At 40.7% G+C, this 26,095-nt stretch overlaps 1 protein-coding gene across 4 annotated transcripts in view; it reads left to right on the top strand.

Moving 5' to 3' along the window:
* The window catches only part of doc2b (double C2-like domains, beta), a 184,177-nt gene that overhangs the window by 128,226 nt on the left and 29,856 nt on the right, over positions 1-26,095 (top strand). For all 4 annotated transcript variants that reach the window (XM_066660136.1, XM_066660134.1, XM_066660135.1 and 1 more), the window contains one exon: positions 3,115-3,194. In XM_066660136.1, coding sequence (XP_066516233.1) covers positions 3,115-3,194 — 80 coding nt within the window. The remainder of the gene's footprint in view (positions 1-3,114; positions 3,195-26,095) is intronic.

Raw genomic sequence — 26,095 nt, 5'->3', positions numbered from 1 at the left:
GCTCCAAACTCCTCACGACTCTGATCATGATGAAGTGCTTACAGAAATGAATGAATGAATGTATTGTAGAAAACCCAGACATTAAAAGACAAAAGTGACATTAAGTGCAAGTTGGACATCTTCAGTGCCTCAAAATGTATTTATTGATTAAAACTTAGAAGAGATAATTTATTAATTCCCTTTGAGGAAATAGAGAGTCTGCATTTAAACTATCTACAGCAGTGAATAGACACACACTAGTGGGCAATTTTGCACACACATACACTATGGGTAGTGAGTACTCTCACCGGAGCTATGGGCAGCCATCCCAGCACTCGAGGAGCAGTCTGACATTGCTCCAGGGCATTTGAACCAGTAAGCTTTAGGTCCCAAGCCCACATTACCCACTCACTTATGGTGCCACTATATTTTTCCACTACTCAATACCCTTGGCCCTATTGTTTTCTGCTTTCCCGTGTCTTTTAGTACTTGCTGGCTCCAGGAGAGTCAAGTAGGGACTAAACCTTGCAGAGCACTGATTGGTCAGGGAGACTTGTCAATCACAACAGAATGCAGACTCCCCGCACAAACTAGCCATATGTAAAATCTCAGAGTTACAGCAGTGAACACATTGGTTTTCATCTAACTCACATCCGCAGCTGGTAAATTTACACCAATTTGCCATTGGTCATTTGAAGAGATTAACTTTTCTTTTGGTTTTTGGACAAGGAAAGACTCAAGTGAGAGCTGGACAGTGCAACAAGGAACAAAAAAACCTATACCAACCTGTCTGAACTGCTAGGCGGAGCTGTTTTCTGGCCCAAAAAAACAACAACACACATATGCACAATGAGTAAACAATGCTTACCTTTACCACTGCCATTGTGGGTTTCAACGCTAGACAATTGTGACATCACCAACTGTATTTAAGGGTAAGCTGTTGTAAGATTCAGCAGATTCTCTCTTTATCTTGCAGATGTTCTTCAGACACATGTCAATGGGTTGTCTTCTCACAGTGGAACAGTGGTGGGCAACATTGAATGCCTTAGTATTCATATCAGGATCAATAGAAATATTTACGGTTACAAACCTTAGTCCAGTTTGGCTACTCTTCAAGCTGAAGTAAGATTTTAAGTACAAGATATGGTGTGGAATAAAGGCCCCAGGTGTTTCTCAGGGAGGAGCACAGCGGTATGCATTCCCTTCAGCAGGCTAGTTGTCCCTAATTGGCCCGACAGTTGGTTTTCCAGGCGATTTCGACGTTTAGCGGAGTGCCTGGACTCCAGATGGCCGCTGGGGAGCCTCCTGCTAGGCTGCAGTCTGAAGCTTGACTCACTTTTTGACACCAGCCCTCATAGCGACCCTCACACAGCATGGGATTAGAAGCGCAGTAACTCCCAGCACTATAGAGGCCACATTGACGCTATTGATCGTGGTGTTTTGTGCATTTTCCCAGAGTGGAGGTGGGTGAGCTCGGTCAGGACGCCCTGGGAGAGAACACTGCCAAATATCGGCCGGAAGATCATTCACAAAAGAAAAGCATCAAATCCTTTTCACTTTTCCTGGCCCTGTTTGGGTTTTCATAGCACACTGAGACAATAAGCATGGACCAATGGAATAGGATGCCCAGAGCAGATACACACAAGGCTGAAGTCACCATGCCCAAAGCAATTCAGGGGCTTGAATGGTGTAAAACCCTCTTGTATTAGGCTGTGTAATGATTCAGCTGTGCTCTCTTGTGTAATGGATTTCCTTTTAGAGCCTTGCCCTGATATTTTTAATATTGAGTATATGCCAATACAGGGTCCAGATTTTATTCTTATATTTTCCTAGATAGTACTGTGTACCTAGAGGTGTACACAGTGCACACTCCAAGTACATTATAGTTATTACAATCACATCTCACATTGATTTCTTTCAAGAAAGAAATGGTCTGCATCCAAGCTGCTGCTTATTTTTTTATTTTTTTTAAACAAAGTAAACAAATGGTGTCTTCACAACCAGCTCATATAAATTCCACCTAGTGCCTTATTGCAGTAGTAAACATAGAATATTTCAAAAGGAGTAATATAATCCCAATACCAATTTAAGTTCTGTAATAGCTTAATATTCAAAATCATAACAAATTAAAACCTCAGTTCCACTTAATCCTGCTGCCGCTTCAGATTTTTGACTTCTGCAGAGGGCTTTTAAATTGAAATGATTGTTACAGGAAGTGGAGACGTGATGATGCGGACTACAGTGGCCAGCAGATTCAGGTCACAACATTTATAAATTGTACTGCATTTTAGAATCACTGGTACTGGAGGGAATATTCACATTGGTCACGACCAGCTCGAGGAGCAGAAGGAGGGAGTGTGACCTTGCCGCCTAGAGGAAACAGAGGATCAGACATAGGATCAAGCTCAGTAAAGCCCCAAAACTGATCTGGGATTGGATCGGGGCATCCCTAGTTGTAATTTAATCTACTATCCAGAAATGATCATTCAACATCAGGACCAAAATTTATGAATATGTATGAGGCTGAATATAAGTAAATGCTCACAACTGTGCTACAGCATCTATTGTAAAGCATTCTTGAAAAAGTGGATGCTGCTGTTGCGTTAAGGAGGGTACAAACAGATGCACACAATGCCCTGGACTTAGGTTAACTATTTAGTTATACTGGGCCAAATAGATGCAGATCCCTTTAGGTTTACTGTTGCATTTCATTGACTATGCTACATATGAAGCTGCAGTTTGAGGCTGTTGTGGGATATTTGGTGTGCAGTTTCCTCATCGGAAGCTAACTTAGGGTAGATTAATAAGATTGAAAAAGCCAACTTCAGACACTAAACATGTTTGTAGATGATTGACTACATTTGGCGTAAAGGGAACTTGTACATGGGATTTTTCACCAGAGTTTTCCTTCAAGCTCCACCACAGCCTTCATCAATATCTGAAAAATTTGATCCTGGAAGCTCGGGAATGAGTGGCAAACCACTAGAGCATGAACATTGGTTCTGCTGGAACAACCAGTGTAACAATCACAGTCCAGAGAGAAAAATCAAGAGGTCATCCATGTTAAGAATGAGTGTGAAATGTGAGTAATGTCTCTCTCTCTCTCTTTTTGTCTCTGTCTCTCTGTTTCCACAGCCACTCTGGGAACGCTAGACTTCAGCCTGCTGTACGACCAGGAGAACAATGCCCTGCACTGCACCATCAACAAAGCAAAGGTAAGCACCTCTTCCAGAAGCATTACACACTTTTTCTGTTCTGCTCTATCTATCTTTCTCTCCTAGTTTCTCTCTCACTCTCTCTCTACTTCTTGTCTCAGCTTTCCCATTCACTACCTCTCTCGCTTGCGCTTCTTCCTCCCTCTCTCACCCTTTTCTCTCTTTCTGTCTCTCTCTCACACACACACACACTCTCTCTGCATGTCTTTCTTTTCTTACACATTCTGTATCATCTCTCTCTTTCTCGCTGTTTGTCTCTCCTCTCTGACTCACTTGTACTTTCTCTCTCTTCCTGTCTTTCACTTGCACTTGCTTTCTCACAGTCAAATTCAGCCCTTTGTCCTTTGTAGAACCAGCACGTTCATAGTGTATTGACACCTAGTCCAACTGCAGCTGTGTAGCTCCACCCCCTCAAGCTGAGGTTATAAGAAGTGTATCAGCTTGGGCTGCCTTGTGAATGACACCCAGGTTAAAAAGAAGTGTAGGCTGCAAGGGGTCATGATCAGGGCATAAATCATGCCACATGTAGGGCTGGAAAATAATTCAGTATCAATTTATATATCACAATCTAAAATGTTTCAATAATAGTGATTTTTAAACACTTATTTCATATTTCAATATACATTATTTACAACATCTGACATTCATTACAGGGCACCACTGTCAGATCAGCTAACTTACATCGTATCGACGGTATATCAAAATTAAGAATTATATGGTGATATAAATTTTGGCCAGCCCAAGCCACATGTATAATTTCTCCAGGTTCCATGTCATTCTTGCAGAACTCTACATGTGTTCAGCTTTTCATATTAGAATTAGAAAAAGACTCACCCGGCTCCACAGAGCATTCCAACCTCAAGCCATCCTGGTTTTATTTCAGCTGTTGGCAGCTGTCCCAGACCATACTGTAGAGAAACAGATTTAAAACAGCCCCATACCCCCCACCCCTCACACTCACACTCTCTCTCTCACACACACACACACACACACACTCATACATCCAGGTACCAGAGGGTGTGGAACACCCCTTTAAGATGTCTAACACCTGAATGGCTTGCTCTTTTTTGGCTGGATGGCTTTGTGTGAGAGGTATGTCCCTTGACAGCCCACCCTGCTGCCAGCATCTGCCACTGTCCAGTCCTTTCAGCGTCCAGCCAGACTTCACAGCAGCCTGCCACAAGTGAATTTTCTCTCACGCTCTCTCTCTCTCTCTCTCTCGCTCTTTCATTTCCTATCTCTCTGAAACTCTCAGATCTTTCTCCTCTCACTCTCACACATCTCAATAATTCTTATTCTCTCAGTTTTCTGTCTCTCTCCAGCATCCCTTCATTACTCCCCCCTCCAAATATCTCAATTATAGTCACCTGCCCACCTCTCTCTGTCTCTCTCTCTCTTTCTCTCCCCCAGTGTTTATTCCTGTTCATTAGGGGGTGTGATAATCAATGCTGAAGGAGGAATATCTTTTCATCAGTCTGTGTAATGATTAACATCAATATCATTGTCACATTATTAATATTCTGTTAGATTTTTACACTTAGCTTTAAACGCTCCACACAAAAGCATCCAAAACGTATCCATATTGATGTCGTTAATTTCAGGAGAAATGTTGGATAAGCAGGTGTCCAGAATCTTCTGGCCATATCATACATACTCAACCAAGTCAAACCACTACAAATGCTTGAAATGGGCTGATGTAAAAATGTTGCACTATAGAATTAAACACTGCATTTTGGCATTGGTAGAGGAGGGGTGTGCTGCCATGTTTGTTTACATGCCAGAGCAATAATTACTCTTTGAGTGAACTGTGGAGGAAACATTAGCTGTAAAAGAGAAACGATAAACATAATGTTGGTGCAGCTATTTCCCCTGCCCTTCATCCACCTGCTCTGTTCATTCTGTCAACCCTTCATCTGGAAGAAACAAAAGAACAGCCAGCAGCCACTCAGAGAGAAGCATCATCTGTCTAAATCCACTAGTCTCTCTCTCTCTCAATTCCTTTATCCCTCTCTCCTTCCCTGGTCTCCTTCTCCTTCTCTCTGTCCCTCCATCCTGATTAGCTCCGCTATTTAAAGCTGACGTAAATGAGCAGTGGGAACAGAATTTGCCTGTTCAGCAAAACCCTTCCTTCTTTTAAGCACTTACACCTGTGATCCATTTCATACTCACTGCTTTTGCTTAACAAACATATGCAGAATTTGATGACCCGGTTGTATACACCAATCAGCTATATCATTAAACTGACCTCCTTAATTTTACACTCATTGTCCATTCGATAATCTCTACTGTCCATACAGGTGCATTTTGTATATCAACAATTACACACGGTAGTCAGTCTGTTGCTCTGTGTTGTTAGCCTTCTATCACCCTGTTTTTTCTATATTCAGGGCTTCACAGGACCACCACGTAGCAAGAATTATTTAGGTGTTGTGGGTCTTTCTAAACTCTGCAGTGACATTAGCATGGCGGTGGTGTGATAATGCATGATGTGCTATACCAGTGGATCAGACACAGCACTGCTGATGATGGACTACATGATGACCAACACAAACTTTGCAGTAACAGATGAGCCTTGCATCTACAGTGTGGACCAACATAGTTTGTGTATCTAATAGAGTGGCCAGTGAGTGGGCACAAAATGAGTTCAAAAACACCAGCTGTGTCTGATCTACTTGTATTAGCAAAACAAACACTAACACAGCACCACAACAGGTCAGTGTCAATGCAAAGTGCACATACATGATCTGTGAAGGTAATAAAATGGACACTGAATGTAGAAACAAGGAGGTAGTTTTAATATTATGGCGGATCTGTGTATGGCGGAACTCCAATCCAGTGTTGTTGGTCAATATATAAAATATGTACAGGTTTTTCGTGGTTGTATACACAGTTACTTGTTCTAATTTAGATTCTTATTTAGATTTTAGATTCTTATTTAGATTATAATTTTTACACATCTTCACAGACAGATTAAAACATAATAAATTAAACTTAACTTCCATATATTAGTAATAGTATTAATATTATTAATAATAATAGTTTTTCACTGTCAAGGCTGGTTGAAAACTGAAAATGGAAGTTTCAGTTTACAAGACACTATGAATTGCTTTCTACTGTAAGATTACTGGGCAGTGTAGTAAGTCTTATTGTTGCTGTATTATCTTTGAAAACAAAAGAGCCTGTCAATATCAGGTGATACTTTATTAGTTATGAAATCATAAAATTTGTCCATGAAATCATCAAATGTAGGGTCCAAAAACAAATAATTGTTAGCCAACTTTCTTTTGATCTCTTTGCCCAGCCCAGTGAAAATAGACTCTCTTTAGTCTTTTCTTGAGCATCTTTGTGGTGAAGTTGTTTCACAGACCATTTTGATAAGAACTGTTTTCAATTTAGGGGCCACTTTGAGTTGAACTTTAAATTCCAGGCACCTCATTCCCTTTGCAAAAAAGACAGCCATGCAGGACCCATTAAATATATAGGCCCCAAAAACGATGTGCAAAAATAGTAAGCAATGCATCACTGCCAGTAAAAAAATGCACCTTGGTCTTACTGCTGCATCACTGATGCAGATATCACACTGGAAATAATTCAACCATCTGTGTCAGCAGATACCTGTAGAACAGATGTTGGTCTGGTGCTAACACACAGGGTTTCCCAGAATTCCTCTGTGACCAAGGCCATTTTTCACTTCAGTGTGAATTCTCATGGGGCAGGACTACTACGTTTCTGTCTCTCACTCTCTCTGTCTCTCTTCGCCTTCACATTATTACTTGCACTGCCCAGTCTTTGAATTTCCTTTTCTGTAAGATCATTTAGTCTATTTTTAAAAAAAATAATCCAGTAAGCTTAGACTGTTGTAACTTTGTTCCAGTTTTAGGTGCAAATTAGATGCCATTTTGCTTACATATGTACAGAACTGGGTCTAGCCTATATGTTTTTTATGAGTTATATGTATATAAAGCCAAAAATGTGCCTCTTTTCCACATGAATTTAAAGAAACTGAGTAAAGATGTTGGAAGTTCCACTTGATTTCCACTAAACAAAGGCGGTAGACAAGCTTAGCTGCAGTAACAGCTTTTTTATGGGAAGTCTTTACAATATTGGGTGAAGCACAGTCACTCCAGAAAATGTAGTTCCAATGAGTGCTAGTGGGCTTTATAATCTCTTGCTGAATTGGCATTGAGCACAGAGGATTCCATTTTGTTTCATGCTTTTCAGTAAAGTATATACAAACACTGCATCCAAAATGGACACAGCTCAACTAATTCAATTTACTAGGTAGAGCTTTGGGATGTAGAGAAAATCCGAATGTGACTGGATTCCACCTTAAATGTCCACCTGTGCTTGCCTCCATTCCTAGTCACTTTTAATTGGTTACCTTCTTATCTGGTTGTTCATTTTCACTTTATCTTCAAAACCCAGGAGCCTTTCCTCCTTCAGGCCTTCCCTCAAAGACTTCACACTTCAGACTCTTCCCCTTCTTTGTATTCATTAATTTCACGTTCCCAGGAGTAAACTGGCGAGGGAAGTCGAAGGGCTTTGAAGCAGGGCTGGATGTGGCACTTTGGCTTTGAGCTCCTTTATGAAGCACAAGGAAGGTGCTCCACTTCTATTGTGGCAGCCTGGGTCTATTTTGCTTTGGTAGCTTTTCAGATTGCGAAACGTCCCAATCGCAGCGAGCCAGCCACAGAGGATCCGAACTGTTCCGCAATCTCCGGATCATGCTCGAGCCGAGCCCCATGGGCCACGGAGCTACTTTTCCCGCCTGGATAATTCCTGATATAGTGGCTGCGCTTCAGATATGTCAGCATTGTTTCGAGCTTGGGAAGCTCTGCCAGGGAGAGAGCAAGCGGGGCTCCTGGGCTTTGAAGATAACATGGATGGTTTCGCTTGGCTTGGTTCATGTTTTTGAGCTATAGTACGTTTTTTTTTTCACCAAGCTAATCAGCGATGGGAAAGTCTCCACTGTATTTGTTCGTACAGTCATTTTTCTTCTACCTTGACATAAAGGGATGTTGCTTACTCTTCGATATTGTTTTATGCAAGTCAACATGACTTGTGCTTACTTACTGAACAACCTGCTTAAGCCCAATGTATTGTACAGTAAGTGTTTTCCAACTCTTAAGGGAAATTATTATTCTTTTTTTTCTTATCTTAAAAGTGCAGGCTGTAAAGAGCCGTCAAGTAAAAATGGACCTATTCCAAATTCTCTAGTGATTAACATCCCATTCCACTGGATGTACTGCTCCCTCAGGTTCTGCTTATTCTCCTTAGGCCTACTCCAGCTGCCTACTTTCCTCATTCTTACGCAGATTTGTCTAAACATCTTCCTAGGTTTAGTCTTGCCTATTTGTTTTATGACACAATTGTGGCACTACTTTCTCAGTCCTAAATTAATGCTGCAAAATTAACTTACAGGGGTGGTTAAAAAAATATATCACTGGGTCAACTTAATTAATTTATGACACACATTCAATCACACTGAATAATCGTAGCCCAGATTTTTTGTGTGGGTTATATTTGGTGAATATCACGGCATATATCATTTTGGCCTAATTCAAAATCAACAGCTGCAATTTATATGTCAATATTTCATGTCGCATGGACCAACACCAATGGTCCAAAGTTAAAGTCATAGTACATTAACTCACATTTTGAAAGGTACGAAGGCAAGAACAACACTGCAATAGGGTAAATATTTCTAATCATATATTAGAGAAACACTAAAGCCTTTACAAAGGTTTAGAAAGCCCCACCCCGTTCAGCCCTATACACTGGAACTCGAAATACAATGGGATCTCCAATATGGAAAGTAAACGTGAGAAGCCTGAATTGCTTAAACAGCCTCAGAATCACCATACAAAATAACAAAAAAGATAGCACAACTACTACACTATTTTATGACAACATATAAAAACAACATTTAAAAATTTTTTTTCTCTGTCACTGTTTACCATTCTGCTTTATGGGCATGTTTTGGAAAATAAGCTAAGATTCTCTTTCAAAACTCAAATGCACTGGGGAGATTGGGAAAGAGGGAGAGATTTGGGACAAAGCCTGAGAACTATTAGCCAACAGGAACAGGTGTTGTATCCATCATTTTAAACATTATAATAGCATACAACAAATTTCTACATGAAGATATAGTGGAGTAAATGCATCATGTGCAATGAAGTCACATACCTTCTATGTGTGATTTTTTCATACATGGGCTGGTCACGGTTGCATGTTAATCCTGCCCTGTGGAAACATCTGCCCTCTTTACATTTCATGTGTTTACACGTGTTTAGCAGTGGCTTTCTCTTGGCAACATGCTCAAAAAATGAGAGGTGCTCAAAAAACGAGTGTGGAAGGAAATGTGTTGCTGAATGTGAAGCATTTATTTTGGTCTGAGCATCTTTGGTCTGAGATGCTTTTGTTCTGTGACAGGTATGTGACATCTACTGTAGCGGCACAGTGTCTGATATCACTTTTAAGGATTGTCCTGCATTAGTTGGGACTAAAAGCACTCATTCTTTGCCTACATGAGAGTGGTCAGCATGCTCATAACACAAAATAAAACATTATGTGATTGGTTATAGACTCACTGGTGCAATCTTTTGGCATGGCTCATTTATATCATGTGTTGGGGTGGCTGTGTACCTGCTGGGCTGAATGAAATTCTGGGAAAATCCCTGGGAGGCGGAGGAGGTCGTGGAGTCAGCAAAAGTTTGGGGAGCATCAAAGTCTAGTCTTCTGGCTCTCCAGGAGTGGCCTTTAAATGATCTCCAGCTTTTTTATCTCCTCTGTATGGCTTTGCCCCTGTACCTCAGCCAAACAGCTGTCTTCACATCTTACCCTCCCACTTCACCCAGCCAGCGCCCCCTCTCCATCCAGTCCCCAGCCGAACTGCAGAGAAACAGACTGGGCTTCCCTCCGGCTACTGGATGTTAATATTTCATTAGGTCTGCCATTATAATGCATGGAACCTTGTTGTTCTCCGCTACAGCAGCCTATTGATTTATGATGCACTCCCATCTCTGGGAGAGCTCAAATTAATAACCAAACAAACAGCGAGGGAAGGCTTCGATGAGTGTTCTTGGAATTGGCTTTTTCAAACGAAGTGAGGCAGGACCTCAGCGGCACAGGCACACACTCTGCTGTCTCCTGTCAGCAGTGAATTATTGAAGAGCTAATCAACAATGAGTGGGTCATGCCATATTAGTATGCATATACAGTACCGTGGAAATGTCAGGGATCACCCTTCATTTATTTTCCAGTCAAAACTGCAGTTAAATACAGGTTATAGATTTTGCAGGACAGGGAAAAACTGAGACATATATTTAACTGAAAGTTCATTTGAAATATAATAAAAAATGTTCAGGATTTATGCTTTCTATCTTTGTTTTCATTACAGTGAATCCACTTTTATTCCTGCAGTGATATTCTTTCACACCTCCAAAGTTCATTCTCAGAAGCTGGTTATCTATCTTTTCTGCTTCTCCTGTGTCAAGTAATCTGCAATTTGTTAAAGAGATCTGGGCTCTGCGGTGGCCAGACAACTTTTTGAGAACACCTGCTGCTTCCTCATTTCATTTGCAAATTTTCTTCTTTGAAATCAATTTAATTTTCTCTGTATTAGTTTCTTGACCACTTAAGTGCTCTTTATCTGATAGGGACACTTTGGCTGGTGTAAAAGATTTTTTCTCTATGTCTTTGAACTCCAGGTATGACACTTAACTTTCGACTTACTTGCATGTCTTATTTTTCAAACTAATCTTTGAAAAATTAATAACTGATATCGCTAGCCATGTTAAAGAAAGATCCACATCAATATGGTGGATACTCTGACCTCCACCTGTTACATACATGAAGAAATGTGTGCTGAATTATACCTAGTACACTTCTCAGGCTCAGCATATGCAATATTTCAGTATCAATATCTCCAACATTGATTTCTACAGCTAAATATTATGCTTAGCTATAGTGCAAATGTACAATTTCCTACCCTCCTTCAAAGGTCACATAGTTCAGTTTCTGCATTGCTGAGCCCAGAGTGGGAACGAAAGAGGCTGTATTCTCTCTATTACAAGTGAGTAATGTGTGCATCCTACCCACTACCCACCTATCTTGTATTTCAAGATGCATGGCTATTGCATTAATGGGCAACAGACATTCAATCTCCCATTGATAGACCACCATGTAGATACATGTACCTCTTGGGAGCCCTATAAAAAGAGAACTTTTCACTGCTCCAGTATTTTACTTTACTGTATTACCTTCTAATGTACGTGCACATAGGTTCTCCCTCTGTTTCAGGGAGTCTTCATCTCCCTGTTTAATCATGGAGGAGGCAAAAATAGCATGGATGATTAACAATACTCAGTTTAAGCTTTTGAGTTTGCACAAAAGTAGATTCACTTTGGGCACACGTGACCCTGTTGGCTGCCACTAGAGAAAGGAATACGTGAGGTGGCAAGATGACATCCTTGGAGTCTTCATGAGAAGCTTCTACAGATGGCCAGGAAACCCTTTCATTTGCTTTTAGTCTGACTCATCCTCTTTCCAGGCACGTGCAGCTCCCCAGATCTGACCCTGGACATCTGTACAAGCTCTGTAGCATACCTCTCAGTCCTCCGAGTTCTGCTCTTGCTCCCGCATCATCTTTCTCCCAGCAGCGCTAGTGGTTATAACAATGTGCCTATATGCTCAATGGTGAAAACTGCCTCAGAAAAAGAGTGCTGATGTTTTATGACGTGGTTTGTGTTCTAAAATTGTTCTCAAAGGAGCAATAAGTGATTTTTACATCTAAAATATCACAAACAACATTTACTTTTGTGGTCATTTATTGTTTTTACATTCATCATATAACACTAGTAAGCCAAAACAGTGCAAAACAACTGTGTTGAAATTAAATCCTGAATGAAATGGAAAAGCTTATAGAGCTGAATGATGTCTGAATGATAATCAAGTCTGGAGTGTCTGGCTGGTGTTGGGTTGAGTCGCTCTCTTCATCAGCACAAGGACTTTCATTTATCACTTTCATATAATGTTTTTAGATGTTTTAACAGATTGGCTGATGAACTGGTGACACTACTTTTCATGCTGGCAATGCACTTCGCATGTTTACAATCAAAGTACACAGCTGTTGCAAGGAGCACTGGCAAATAATATACAAGAACCGACAGAGATAATCTATATAGAGGAATGTTACACCATTCATTTATGCGCCTGAATAATACATCCAAGGTATGAATAATATATATATATATAAATGAAATGTATGTCTGAAAGATAAGGCAAAACAAACTCCCCCTTGTTTTTTGGGGTTTTTTTCGTTCAGAAGTGAACATCTGTTAAGGTGGAATGGTATGTTTGAGTATGATGCTGACTGTAGCTCGCACTTGGCTGAAGTTTAAATTGTCTGTCCTCACTGTTTGATTTACCACAGAAACTCATTTGTTATTTGAAATGTTTAGTTTGGTAACATTTTCAGCTTGTGTTTACTTTTATGCTGTTAGCGATCTCCCAAATGTGGAGTCAATTCCATCTTAAAAATCTGAATCAGCAAAAATAAGTCAGTATTATCCACCTATGCAGTTGAAATAGGGCAACATCCTCATCTCTTTTCGTGATTTTCAATATTCAGAGGTCTCTCCACAATCCAGTGACCTCCAGATGCTGTTCCTTGTGGCTCAGCCAGAGAAAAAGCCTGATTGTTATTACACATAATTTTACAATATTATAGCACAGCAAATCCTAGAAAGGTTCTAGGAAGGTAAGGTTTTTCCAGCTCAATTACTGCAGTGCACCTATGTGAGGAAAACATGATAGTAGCTGATTGTACCAAATGGCAGCGCAAGATGAAGCAAGACTGTTATTTGTAAAGAGGATATTGCAGGTCGCTGGTTATCAGTCATATTGAGCTGTCACAGTGTCACAGTGTGATAAGCACTCAACTAGAGGCATTTATAGTCACAGGAAATACATAAGGATTACAAGGAATTACCCATCCAGGCCAGATAAAGGAGTATTTGTAGGAAGAATCGGGTGCACATGCAATACCTCACACTTTGTGGCTTTTCCAGGGCTGATGATAAATCAGTGGGGTGAAGGTCACATGAGTCTGTGTCTGGTCAGGTTAGTTAGACATGTATTTAGGGGATTGAAAATCAATAGACTTTGCATATATTACATTTCCAGTAACACCTTAGGTTTTTCCAAGAAGGCTTTACACTAGATAGTGGAACAATGGAACTGAAATTTGCATTCAGTCACACAACACTTCAGTGACCCCCCCGAAACAAGCTCACTGTACATTCACTGGCTATAGATTAAATGTATTTGCACTCTAACCACCAAAAGACCTGCTTCTTACCAACACTGTTAAGGGGGTAAGTTTTTATACAGTGCCCCTTTTCATGTAAAACCACTCCAGATGACATTGTTTGGATCTCATCGATTTGATTATGCAGAAATATTGAAAATCAATGAGTTCCCCTTTCAAAAACATCCATGTTTTCAAGAGGCCTGTTTCATTTTACCTGGCTGCCATTGTAAATAAAAAACTGTTATTAATGACTTGTCTAGTTAAATAATATTGAATTATTTACATTAATATTTAATAAATGTTCAGTAAAAAAAAATAATTAAACCAGCTCACTTCATATGTAGTGTGACTGACATGTGCTGGTTACATTTTCTTAACATGCTTCTCTGTTACCTGTCCAGAATATTGCCTTACCCAGAGGTCTAGACTCAAATCTAGGATCAAATCCTTTAAATCGGTCCCCACCATTTTACCCCAGCCTTCCTTCACTGCTGCCTTCTTAATCCCCACCTTCTAGTACCTCAATTAAAGTCACCTGCCCACCACACTCTCTCTCTCGATTCTTTTTCTCTCTCTCTCTCTCTCTCTCTCTCTCTCTCTTTCACTCACTCACCTTGGCTGCCCTTAGTAGCTCTAAATGGGCAAGGGCCACCAGAGCAGCAGGGGCATGGGTAATGCAGGCCAAGGACACAGTCATAGAAGGACTCCAATGAAAGAATGCACTCATTACTTCACTGAATGGAGCATAATACTGAGACTGATTGAAATGCTACACAGTTCCAAGAGAGTGCATCATACTAAGATCAAAACTTGTGGTGAAAAGGAATGATAACCTACTCATAAAACTGAAACTGTTTTCTCTGTGGAATGTAGAGATCTCAGTGATCTGGAGAAATGTCTGGTCAAAGAGCTGAAAGCTTAGGATAATTGTATAACAGACAGATTCACATTTACTGTTCCAATCATCATCATCATCATCTTCTTTTGCCACTTTCTTTTCAGGGGTGCAGGTACTGTCCCATTATTTTATTTAATTTCATTAGAAGTGTTGTTTTTATATCATTGATCGGCCACTTCGTTGTTCCTACACTCATTGTTTCTTTTTATTAGCTCCACTGCAGATGTAGGTGTGGATCTGATAAAATGGACAATGAGTGTAGAACAAGGAGGCAGCTTTAATGTTATGGCTTATTTGATGTACAAAGGTCAGTGAGTGATTGATTGTATTCAGTTGTAATTCATCAAGTGGTTCTAATGGACTAAGCCAGTCAGGGATGTTTATTACTTCATTGTCTTCTATAGTGTGTAATAGTGTTCAATCTGGAGCATGTCACTTTAACACACTATTAATGAAGCTTGGCTGAACAGATACTAAATTGAACCTCCAGGCTGCAAATTAATATGCTATTTTTTAATGAAATTAATGAGTATTAATTCTCATTATTTGTTTTGCCTGTGGTATCACTGGCCGATGTCAGGACGAAAAATGTGTCACAAAGAAAGGGGATCTGTCTGACTGACTGACATGCTGCCCCTCCAAGTTCTCTCACAGGAGGCTTTTCTTTTATTACGTTTTTTTTTTAATATGCAAAGTGTTCACAGCAGAAATTGCAGGGTCTTAGTTTCATTCCCAAATATGAATAATGTATAACCAGACGAGGCATTCATGTAGAACAAAGGAATGTCTGACGCTCCGTTACAGTCTCGCCAAGGTGAGAGCAGGATATCTCATGCCATTTACATTTTCTGAAAGAGGGAGTTTAGGACCTGTGTGGTACACCTGCTTACCCCCAGTCACTGTGTGACAGCTAAATTGCCAGCTTGGCTGCCAGACCTGCATTGAGCCTTCAACAGCGGAGTCATTTTGCATCCAGAGAGCCATACACAGGTGAATCTATGTCGCATGCACTTTGTTTCATACTTCACAATGAACTTGTGTTACTCAGAAGTCACTTAAAGGAGCAAATCAGTCATTTTCTGCCTTTGTCTCTATATTATTAACCTACTTGAAAGATGGCCTACTACCATTTTGGGGACCTGCTTTATGGAGAACAGATTGGTTCATTCAGGGGATACAAAGCAGTTGGATTCTTCAGCTCAAGTGGATTGCACTTCATAGAAGGAATGTAAATAATACAAGGTCACTTTTATGAAACTGATATTTATTTATAACATTAACAGTAAGACATGAGTGGTATTAACTCAGCCAATATAATCCAAGCAAGAGGCATTACTGATATCTCCTTTAAAATCAAGAAGGGAGAGAGGGGAGATTGTGAGACTATTCTTCTCAGGAGGAATATCTGAGCAGCAGGAGATTTCAGCCTATGTATACTTTTTGGGTCCTTAAGTTTTCTACATATTTCTTCTGTGCTTTTTCTCTATGTTTTTTTTTATGCTTCATCCTTCTCTTTGCTTGCACTTTTTTTTCAGTGTTTTCACAAATTTTGATCCTTTTTTTCTTTTTTCATTTATTGATTGCTATATCTCAGTTTTCTCTGTTTCTTTTCCCTTTTTCCCTTTGTTTTCTTTCCTGTTTTCCTTTTTGCTGCTTTGCATGCATGCACCCTGTTTATCTGCATGGCTGTGATTTGGGCTATGAACAGCTTCCTGTGCCAAGGTACAAAAAGGTGAGTGTGATACCCCACCCCCCAAAGAAAAAGACAAACTTTGGCTCCTCCTCAGAACCGGATTATCGCTCTCCTGAAATGCGCAGATTATTCCTAGTTGCTCTTAGGTCCTCTCTAAGTCCAGCATGTTTATCATAATTGGTGATAGTTGTCCTTCGGTTCCTTAAGTTTCTTGCAATTGTTTGTGTTTCTCATGTTTGTGTTTATCCTGTTTGTGATCCCCTTTTTGCTGCTTTGCATGTCTATTTACGTTAGTCAGTAATGACGAACATTAGGTCAGTATTATGGTCATGGGTCAGCTTTGGCAGATTTGCGCACCATTTCTCAGCTCCCTGACAGCTCCACATTCTTTCAGACCCACAGTGTTGAGTTGTCTTCTTACAGTGGAAGGAGGGACACAAACATCTGTGGATATATTCGTATCTGAGATAAAGCCTTAAGGTGCTGTTTATCTGATTATCTATCCATTTTGGTTGGTATCAAATACAGTACCATACACTTGTTCCCTGAACCTTGCTATGGAAATGAGGATAATGAATTTTGGGAAAAACCCTGATCAAAGAGACTCCCACTTACAATCTGCCACTTCTGGTGCTCATCATATGCAGGAAGGCTCTAGCTCCTCTTATTTCCCTCCCACCTGCTGTTACTATAGCAGGCCCTCTGCTTGAGTCCACTGCTGTAGAGCCCTTTATACACTGAAATCTACATTAGTAATACTGTCATGACTAAACGTGGTGCTTCAGACCAGATTCCAATGTCCTCTGTGATTAATTATTCAAAACTAGCTTTGATTGAATTAGTAATGAATGCCTGATTTATGCATGACTTGCAAGAAACACATGAAGCCTACCAACGAGAACCTATATCCTATGTACATAACCAATGTATGTTTTTCTCTGGAAGGGTCCCATAGAATCTATAATATTTAACCTGATCATTATGCTGTACACTTGTCCAGTGTTATTCCCTCTCGTGAGATTGGTTAGGCCTTGAATTCTTGACCCTCATATATTACAGTTGTATGTTTAAAGAATGTTATACAGGAAAGTACATCAGCAATCCAGAGAGGGCTTGAACATTCAGGATTCGATGAAGATGATATTCAGAGTACAACTTCTCCAGACTTAGCTGATCTGGGTGCTTAAGTCTCTTTTTACACCTGAACTTCACAGCTTTTTCTATCCTTTACTTTCACATCGATTGCCGGGTGCACCAGCTTGACTGTTTTCAGCTCACCGTTGTCTCAGTTGAGAAATAGTAGGATAATAAGCTATCGATTTTGGTAGCATTTTATATGAGAAAGAGCAAACTATTTATCCAACTGAGAGCTTCATGCTGACAGTATTTGGTAGTGCATTTTGTGAAGAATGTTGCTTGTATTTGTAGAAGGTAAATGATCAACATTCGTCAGTTCATTTGTATTTACTTCTTTCTCCGGCTATTAAGAACGGTGATCTGTGATTAAGGATGTCTGTAGACAGCACCTGGCCCCTAGCAACATTTCTTAAGTGCACCAGGAATCTTGACCATTCCTGTTTCTTTATGTAGTGATGAATGACAGTAATTTGACCAAGTGCTAGTGCCTGCCACCTTCATTTGTAAGAGTATGTTTGCTCCTGACCTGGGTCATTTTTCACCAGTCGTGTTTAGTCTGCACTGAGAGCTAATGACTTAGCATAGCAATGAGGTGCTTTGTCAATCTAAAATACCCATCATACACTCCAGAGTCAAGAGGGGGTGAGTGACTGGTCCAGTGAGTGAGCCCGTGGGCGGATGGGGAGTGAGTGAGTGTTTGGGGATTTAGTAAGGGTGTGATTGGGAGTGAATGAGTGGGTGGGTGTTTGGTGCGGTAAGTCAAGGGCTGATTGGGAGTGAGTGGGTGGGTGTTTGGTGCGGTAAGTCAGGGGCTGATTGGGAGTGAGTGGGTGGGTGTTTGGTGCGGTAAGTCAGGGGCTGTTTGGGAGTGAGTGGGTGGGTGTTTGGTGCGGTAAGTTAGGGGCTGTTTGGGAGTGAGTTGGTGGGAATTGGAAAGTAAATGTGTGAATATTTGAGGAGTGTTGAGTGGGTGTTTTGGGGTTTTTACAGGCTGAATGAGTGTTGGGCGAGCAAGTGAGGGAGTGGTTAGTGGTAAATGTGTGAATATTTGAAGAGTGAATGAGTGGGTGTTTGGGGGTTTTAGGGGCTGGATGTGTGTTTGGCAAGCAAGTGAGGGGGTGTTTAGTGGTGAATGAGTGGGTATTTGGGGAGTGAGTGAATGGATCTTTGGTGAGGTGTTTAGGGGTGATCGATTAGCAATTGGCTTGTTCACCATCAGGGTAATGTGAATGGGTGCAGTATTTCTTTAACCTTAAAGGCTAAGCACTAGCTGTATGATCCCAAAATATCCAGGAAATGGACTAAATTTGTAAACTATAAACGGGCACTTTGGAAAAAACTCTCCGCTCACTCCGTTATCAGTAGTGCTCATTTCACTGTCCCTTTTGTCATAACCTTATTGTCATAACATTCAGTCATAACGGTGTTTTACCGTGGCGTTGTTCAGCTGTTGCGTTCAAGAATTTCCGTAGCGAGCTCGGGATTTTCCGTCAATTTAATAAAATTGTCAATTTGAAAGCAAATTAAGCATGCTATTTTCATTTTAATTTATACTTATATATGTCAGTAACTAAAATAATGTGAAATATTCATGGAGGTCCATTAAGTGGTGCTTAGCCTTTAAAATCAAACTTGGTGTTTATATTCGTTTTTACTTTGGCATGAGTATAAATTAGTGCTGCAAAATTCATTTTAATTGGAGTAATCAGTAAATAATTGATTAATGATCTCAGACTTGGCTTATAAATGAAGAGCTGTAAGAAGAAATTTTTGGCATTTTTATTACTGATTTTCATGGCTGGTTGCATTTATTGATTTAGTCATAACTAGCCTGAAAGGCCATCAAATCTATAAGTGGAATTTTTCCTTATTCTGTTTGGGAGAATTATATATACCAATTTGTTTAATAATTGTTTTCACATTGTTGTGCCAGTACAGGTGTATGTGTCTGTTCAAAAGGTTATATCAGTGCCACTGGAGGTGTGTTCGCATGTATGTGTACATATTTATAAAGCAATGGACACAGGTGGATATTTATATAGTTGCCCTTTGTCTTACCACCCGTTTTTACCTTTTTGGCTAAAGGCTTTCCACTGAGCTCCATCACACCCACATGTGGCCCTTCCTCACCCCGTCAGGCTGCCTCCACACAATAAACACACACCTCTGCCTGCAATGTCTACCAGGGCAGTTTAACTTCTTCCTGCTTTCACTGTGCCTTACTTTCACCTTAATGCACTCAGGCCATGTCCTTTAGAGCCATTTACTGTCTGGTTCTTCCATTTTTCTGTCTCTGCACTTGAATTTTGCACACATTGTAAACAATAGCTTGCCATGATATTGACTAGCAGGGGGTTGGTATTCATTGTGGAAGCAGTCAATCAAGATTCATTTATTAAATTGCAGATATTCAGGAACAGTTTCCACTCCTGCTGTTGCTCATTGATTTATATATAGCTATACATGTGTCTTTTCATTTGATATTTTGCCCTAATCATGACATTGATTGACTTAGTCTTGTATATTTTGGAATGAAAAAAATAGGAAAATATACAATATAGTAATATATTGTCATGGAGTTTTAGGTGGAGTTTTTAAAATATAACCCTGCAGAACTGAAGAAGCTAATTGTGTCCTGTGTACATCATCATGGTCCTAAAAAGCTAACTCATGCAAACATTTAAACCATAAAATAACTTGTGCTTTTTTGTCATTGTGCAATGTGCAATGAAAATGTGCCTCCGTGTTTAACTCTGGATTTAAATTGGCTTGTTTGGGGTCCTGCAGTTTTTTCCAGGCTTGTTAGATTGCAGCTCCGCCCCACATCTTGTTTTTACGGAAGTCCAGATCCTCGATTGTAACAGATTATAAGCCAAGCTTTGCAAAAGAGGAGAAATGGGGATGATTTAGGACATAAAAGAGCTCTAACTAGGAGTGATTCTGTGCTTGAGGCTTAGCGGTGATTAAAACATTGGGAATGAGGCATGGTATCCATCTGCTTCCCGCACACTGGTCATTTCTGCCGCTTCCCCACAATTATGATCAACCGCCTATTCAGAGGCAACATGGCAATCACAGCCATGAGAAGCCACTTCGTTTGGATGCTGCCAGCCCTCAATTGATCTCTTTTTAATTCAGCATCCAGGTTGGGACATCACAGAGTGAGGGGGGTATATTTTAGGGTTACTCCATCAGTCCAAATATATCTAAAATTCAATATCAGAAGATGGTTGTAAACTTGCAGCTGCATGTCTTTAGACACAATATCAATGGGGTCATACATTGTATCCCATACTCGTCCAATATACAGTGTAGTTTTTGTTAAATGATAACACTGAGTTGAGTTGATTAGGCTACTTCAAGAAGTACATCAAAGGTGCAGTTTTCCATCTGGGGAAATTCCAAGGTTTGGTTATCATTGGTCAAATTGGAGACCTCAAACTATTGCTGCAACACAGCTGTAGGATGTTGGGGTCCTGGGTTCAATCCACACCCAGTGGCAGTTCCTGACAAATCTCTCATGGGGGGGGGCAATTGTTGCGTTCAGCGAATCAACAATCAGCTGTGGTCAGAAACTTATAAATTGCCATTGAGTTGCCCTCACAAATATTTTGAAAAGAGGAGAGGATTCTGGGGCAATTTTCCACCATCTTAAAATTGCCCACCAACAGGCAGGACTGTATGGAACAAAACCTCACACTGAATGGACTGTGATACTTAGAGGTGGGAAAAACTGGCAGAGCTTTGTTAATACAGAGCCATTGGTTTTTACTGTAGTAGAATGAAAGAAAAAAAATTTCCTCCCTTTCCCTTTTGGTGGTGTGTTGCCCCATTGCCCTAAGGAACAACCCACCCCTGTCCAAACCTCAGGTCACTGAAGATTCTGGTGTGTTTTCCCTGAGTCTGTGTGGGTTTCCTCCCTCAATTCAGAAACAAATGTTGGCAGCTTGATTGGCTTGAGATAAACTAGTGCATTTCAATCCAGTCAAGTGTGTTTGTGCCTAGAACCCAGTGATTCTGCGTAGGCTCTGGACCAGCCACAGCCCTGTTCGGGGTTATTACATCCTTTGATACAATATAATACAATGTTGCCAGGCTGGCAGTTTGGCCAAACTCCAGATCATCTTGCAACTGTGTTACTTTAATGACGAGAGCAGCACAGGACCATACCTTCTACTGGATGCTTGGAAATAATCCCCCAAGAGTGTAGACTCAGGCCTAAGTAGATTTTGGCTTATAATCAAGTGTTTTTGGAGTTTGACCAAAGCCAGATATGTGTATGCTGGAGGAAGTAGGAAGAGAGGCGCATGACATCAAAGAGGTTTGTTCTCGTAGACTCACTCATTTTCATGGAATCCTCTCCTGCGTGGTGAAGTGGACCTTGGGGTTCCACTTTCAAAGAGGAATGCCCGTCACTCACAAACACACTCAGATACATACAAACACAGAGACCTGGGAGAAACCTGTGGGCATTTGAAATGTGCTTTGTAGCACAGATGAGAAGGATGTTGAAGATAGAAGAGTACACCTTATTTATTACAGTGACAAGACCTCAGCAGTGATGGAAGGAGCAAGTGAGAACCGGTTAAGTAATAAAGGAAAGTATAAAGAAGAAGAGAGGAAAGACGCTGCTGGTTTTCAGGTTGATCTTCAGTGTAATATCCAGTTTAAGCTCCTAATGAGGTTCTAAGAGATTGCATAAGATATTTGAACATTTGTTTTGTCTGCCCAGTGGATGTTTAATAAGGTTTTGATATTGCACCAATAACATGCTCCATTACTTTTGGGTTACATGCTCCATCTAGACTTTATCGGGTTAGATATTTCACGTCCATTTTTCATGTAGGTGGACTTTGTAGTTCATCCATTACAGATTGTAATCCTTTTGTTTTTTCAGCATGATTTTTAGCCCTTCTTTATCTCATTCATCAGAGGTCACATTGCACAGAACAACAGATGGACTACAGTTTGTAATTTTGTTGTGGACTTGTATAAAACGGACAATAAGTATAGGTACATGGTTGGTATGATTTTTTCACTTGATCAACGTTTAGCTTATGTAACATCAGAGTGACATGCGTCCGCTGTGATTTATCCAAGGCAGAAATGGCTCTTCATGATTTTTATCATTTATCAACGCTGCTGTTCTGACAACCTGTAGGAGTAAATATGTAGGAGAGGCTGCCGTTCTGTCTCTACTCTGTGCACTTATGTTACACATGGCTGGAGGCTGTGAGAAAAGCCTGGGTTGGCTTTATTAGCTTTTAATCTATAACTGGTTTTAGAATATGTTGCTAATAAATCACCAATTGTCTACAGATAATCATAGAGAACACCCTACATTTGGTGTGAAATGTATTTTTATTGTTATTAGTTATCAGCGTGATTTTATGTCCCAAATGTAGTCATGCATGGTTGTTTTTTATCACCATGTTGTAATCTCATTGTAGTGACTGAATGAGCTTGAAAACGTCTGCTTTTTCAGGTGTAGATCTTCTGCTTTGTTTGAGCCATGAATAACACACCTTTAGTTGTTTTCCACACATATTGCACACCAATAATTTTTATTACCAACTGTCTTCAGTAACATCATTGCATAACTTCAGCATTAATTAATTTTAATTTTATCTTTAAAAACAGTCATGGTTATGATGACACAACTATGGCAAAATTAAAAGGACCTTTTTTGCAGCTTAATTTCCACAGGTGGACTGCAGAGCAAATTGCACATGTTGAAACTTCAGAAACTGAGTTTACTTATTTTTTATCAAACACTTAATTCAATTTTTTTGGTCTGTGCAGACTACAGCTCTCTTTCACTAAAATAAAGACAACTGGGGCCTTATTGCAAATCTGACAATAAGGCTGTGGTAGCTGGAGCTAAATTTACCCTACAGCAGGGGGAGAAATGAGAGTGAATTCTTGATATATATATATATATATATATATACACACACACACACAGCGAAGCTATAACTAGCTTTGGTAACCCCTGTTAGGAACACCCTTCCTTTGGTCCAATATATCCAGCTTGTCAAGGTAGCTTGACAGCACATCGTCTGCCCTTCAGCAAATGTGCAGGCAAAGCCGAGCAGAAAATATCTCATTTATGAGTTATTAATCTTTCATTCCTGCATGTCAGTGTGATATTGATGCTTCGTCTCAAGTGGAATGAGGTTTATCTATAAGAAGGTTTCCTGACCTGTAGAGCTCGGCTTAGGTCGCCCCAAGCAACTGAAGGCTTGAGATCAACATGACTGCGTTATTATGCCGTCAGAATTCATCATAGAGGCTGAGGTGCTATGAGCAGTCACGTCCACAGATAGACCCCTAGTGGTGCTCAAGCACCTGCCCTTTTGACCTGGATGAGAAAAGTGCCCTTTCTGCTGGAGCCCAATTTGTTTTTTTTTTTTGTTTTTTTTTTTTTATTGTTGTTGTTTATTCATCAATATTTAAAAATAAAAATGACCCTCTTTGTCACCAATTCCCTCCAAAAGTGTTTTGATATTTGACAGGCATTTATTTGAGTTATTGTTAGAATTCTGCCCCGATCTGATCTGTGGTGCGCACAAGCTCCCACCTTGCCCCTCTGTTTAGAACTCATGCAGTGCTGAGCACCAGGACAAACCGCTTCTACACACTTCTCTGACCCACAGCATCAGACAGACAGGTAATGACAGTGGCTACTGGCCCGAAGTTCCTTTAAAAAAATAAAAGAAATGTAGGCATCACACCCGCTGAAATTGCTTGCCTTTTCATACAAAGAGCATCCATGCATAACTTTTATTGATTTTGTTAACAAGATATATATATCTTCATTAATTGCACATTGCACCAGTAATAGCAAAGTGTGAAGGTTCAATTAGCAGAGGGTAAGAGCACAGTTTTGCTCAAAATATTGCAATACAACATTATGGGTGACATGCCAGAGTTCAAAAGAGGACAAATTGTTGGTGCATGTCTTGCCGGCGCATCTGTGACCAAGACAGCAAGTCTTTGTGATGTATCAAGAGCCACGGTATCCAGGGTAATGTCAGCATACCACCAAGAAGGACGAAACGCATCCAACAGGATTAACTGTGGACGCAAGAGAAAGCTGTCTGAAAGGGATGCTCGGGTGCTAACCCGGATTGTATCCAAAAAACATTAAACCACGGCTCCCCAAATCACAGCAGAATTAAATGTGCACCTCAACTTTCCTGTTTCCACCAGAACTGTCCGTCGGGAGCTCCACGGGGTCAATATACACGGCCGGGCTGCTCTATCCAAACCTTTGGTCACTCATGCCAATGCCAAACGTTGTTTTCAATGGTCCAAGGGGTGCAAATCTTGGGCTGTGGACAATGTGAAACATGTATTGTTCTCTGATGAGTCCACCTTTACTGTTTTCCCCACATCCGGGAGAGTTACGATGTGGAGAAGCCCCAAATGGTTCAAACATTGTATCCTGAAAGTGGTGCTGTGTATCAGGATGACGATGCACCAATAAACACAGCAAGACTGGTGAAAGATTGGTTTGATGAACATGAAAGTGAAGTTGAACATCTCCCATGGCCTGCACAGTCACCAGATCTAAATATTATTGAGCTACTTTGGGGTGTTTTGGAGGAGTGAGTCAGGAAACGTTTTCCTCCACTAGCATCATGTAGTGACCTGGCCACTATCCTACAAGAAGAATGGCTTAAAATCCCTCTGACCACTGTGCAGGACTTGTATATGTCATTCCCAAGACGAATTGACGCTGTATTGGCCGCAAAAGGAGGCTCTACACCATACTAATAAATTGTTGTGGTCTAAAACCAAGTGTTTCAGTTTCATTCATCGGACGCTCAACGTCTCTGGGGGTCTATGGGGCAGTGGGCTGGCCTCAGCTGGCCCAAACGCTCAGCTTCTGCATGATGATTGGATGATCTGTCTGAGGCTGAATCCCTTTTTGATTGACAGCGAAATGAGCGAACCAGCGATCCTTTGGTGTAAAGATCAGTGGGAGCATTACATTTTCATTCTGTTCTGAGTTGAACCGGAGACTTTCTTAATCCTTTTAGCGGCATTTTCTTTGTTTAAAAGGACAAATCAAGCTTCTATTTCTGGTGGGGATTTTTGTAGCTGCTTCTGTTTGGAGACTGACTTCTATCACTCTTTCTGACTTCTATCGCAGTTTCTGTCCAGCGGGTGCTGCTGAGCCCCTCCACCATCACAAAGCACTCACAGGCGTACACACTTGGCCATCCTAGACAATCTCACAGAGCAGCTACCTCGGCGTTTTGCAAATTTGGAAAGTCTGTGCTTCTTGGAATTGGTCAATCCAGGGAAATTTGATGAGATGAGACAAGTGTTTCCAGAGGGGGCATTTCAGAGTGTCCTGAAAAGTTTTGGCCAGTTCTTTGATTCAGTGAGACTGAGGTCTGAACTTCAAGTCCTATATTCAAACCAGGACTTGCAGGGCAACAGGGGATGTGATTTCTTGCTGTTTCTGAAAGACATGGAGTTGGACAGTGCAATGCCTCAGGTGTACAAACTATATTGTCATTAGTGGCAACAATTGGAGCTACATCTGCAGGTGTAGAGAGGAGCTTCTCCTGTTTAAAGCAGCTAAAGTCTTACACCCGCAACACCATGGGCCAAGGCCGTTTAAGCAGCCTAGCTCTGCTGGCCATTGAGAGGACACTAGTCAAGTCCCTGGAAAAGACGCCTTGTTGGTACGACAGGGTCACAGATCATTTTCTTGAAAAGGAACGGAGGGTAGAATTTATGTATAACTAAACCGAAACATTTTATGATGTAGGCCGAAATTGAGCTTCCCCTCCTTGAAAGACCAGCATCCGCCACTGATACACACACACACACACATATATATATAT

Source organism: Hoplias malabaricus, chromosome 2, assembly GCF_029633855.1.
Source record: "Hoplias malabaricus isolate fHopMal1 chromosome 2, fHopMal1.hap1, whole genome shotgun sequence".
NCBI lineage: Eukaryota > Metazoa > Chordata > Actinopteri > Characiformes > Erythrinidae > Hoplias > Hoplias malabaricus.
The sequence above is the reverse complement of the archived record's forward strand: the minus strand, read 5'-3'. Positions and strand labels throughout refer to the sequence as shown.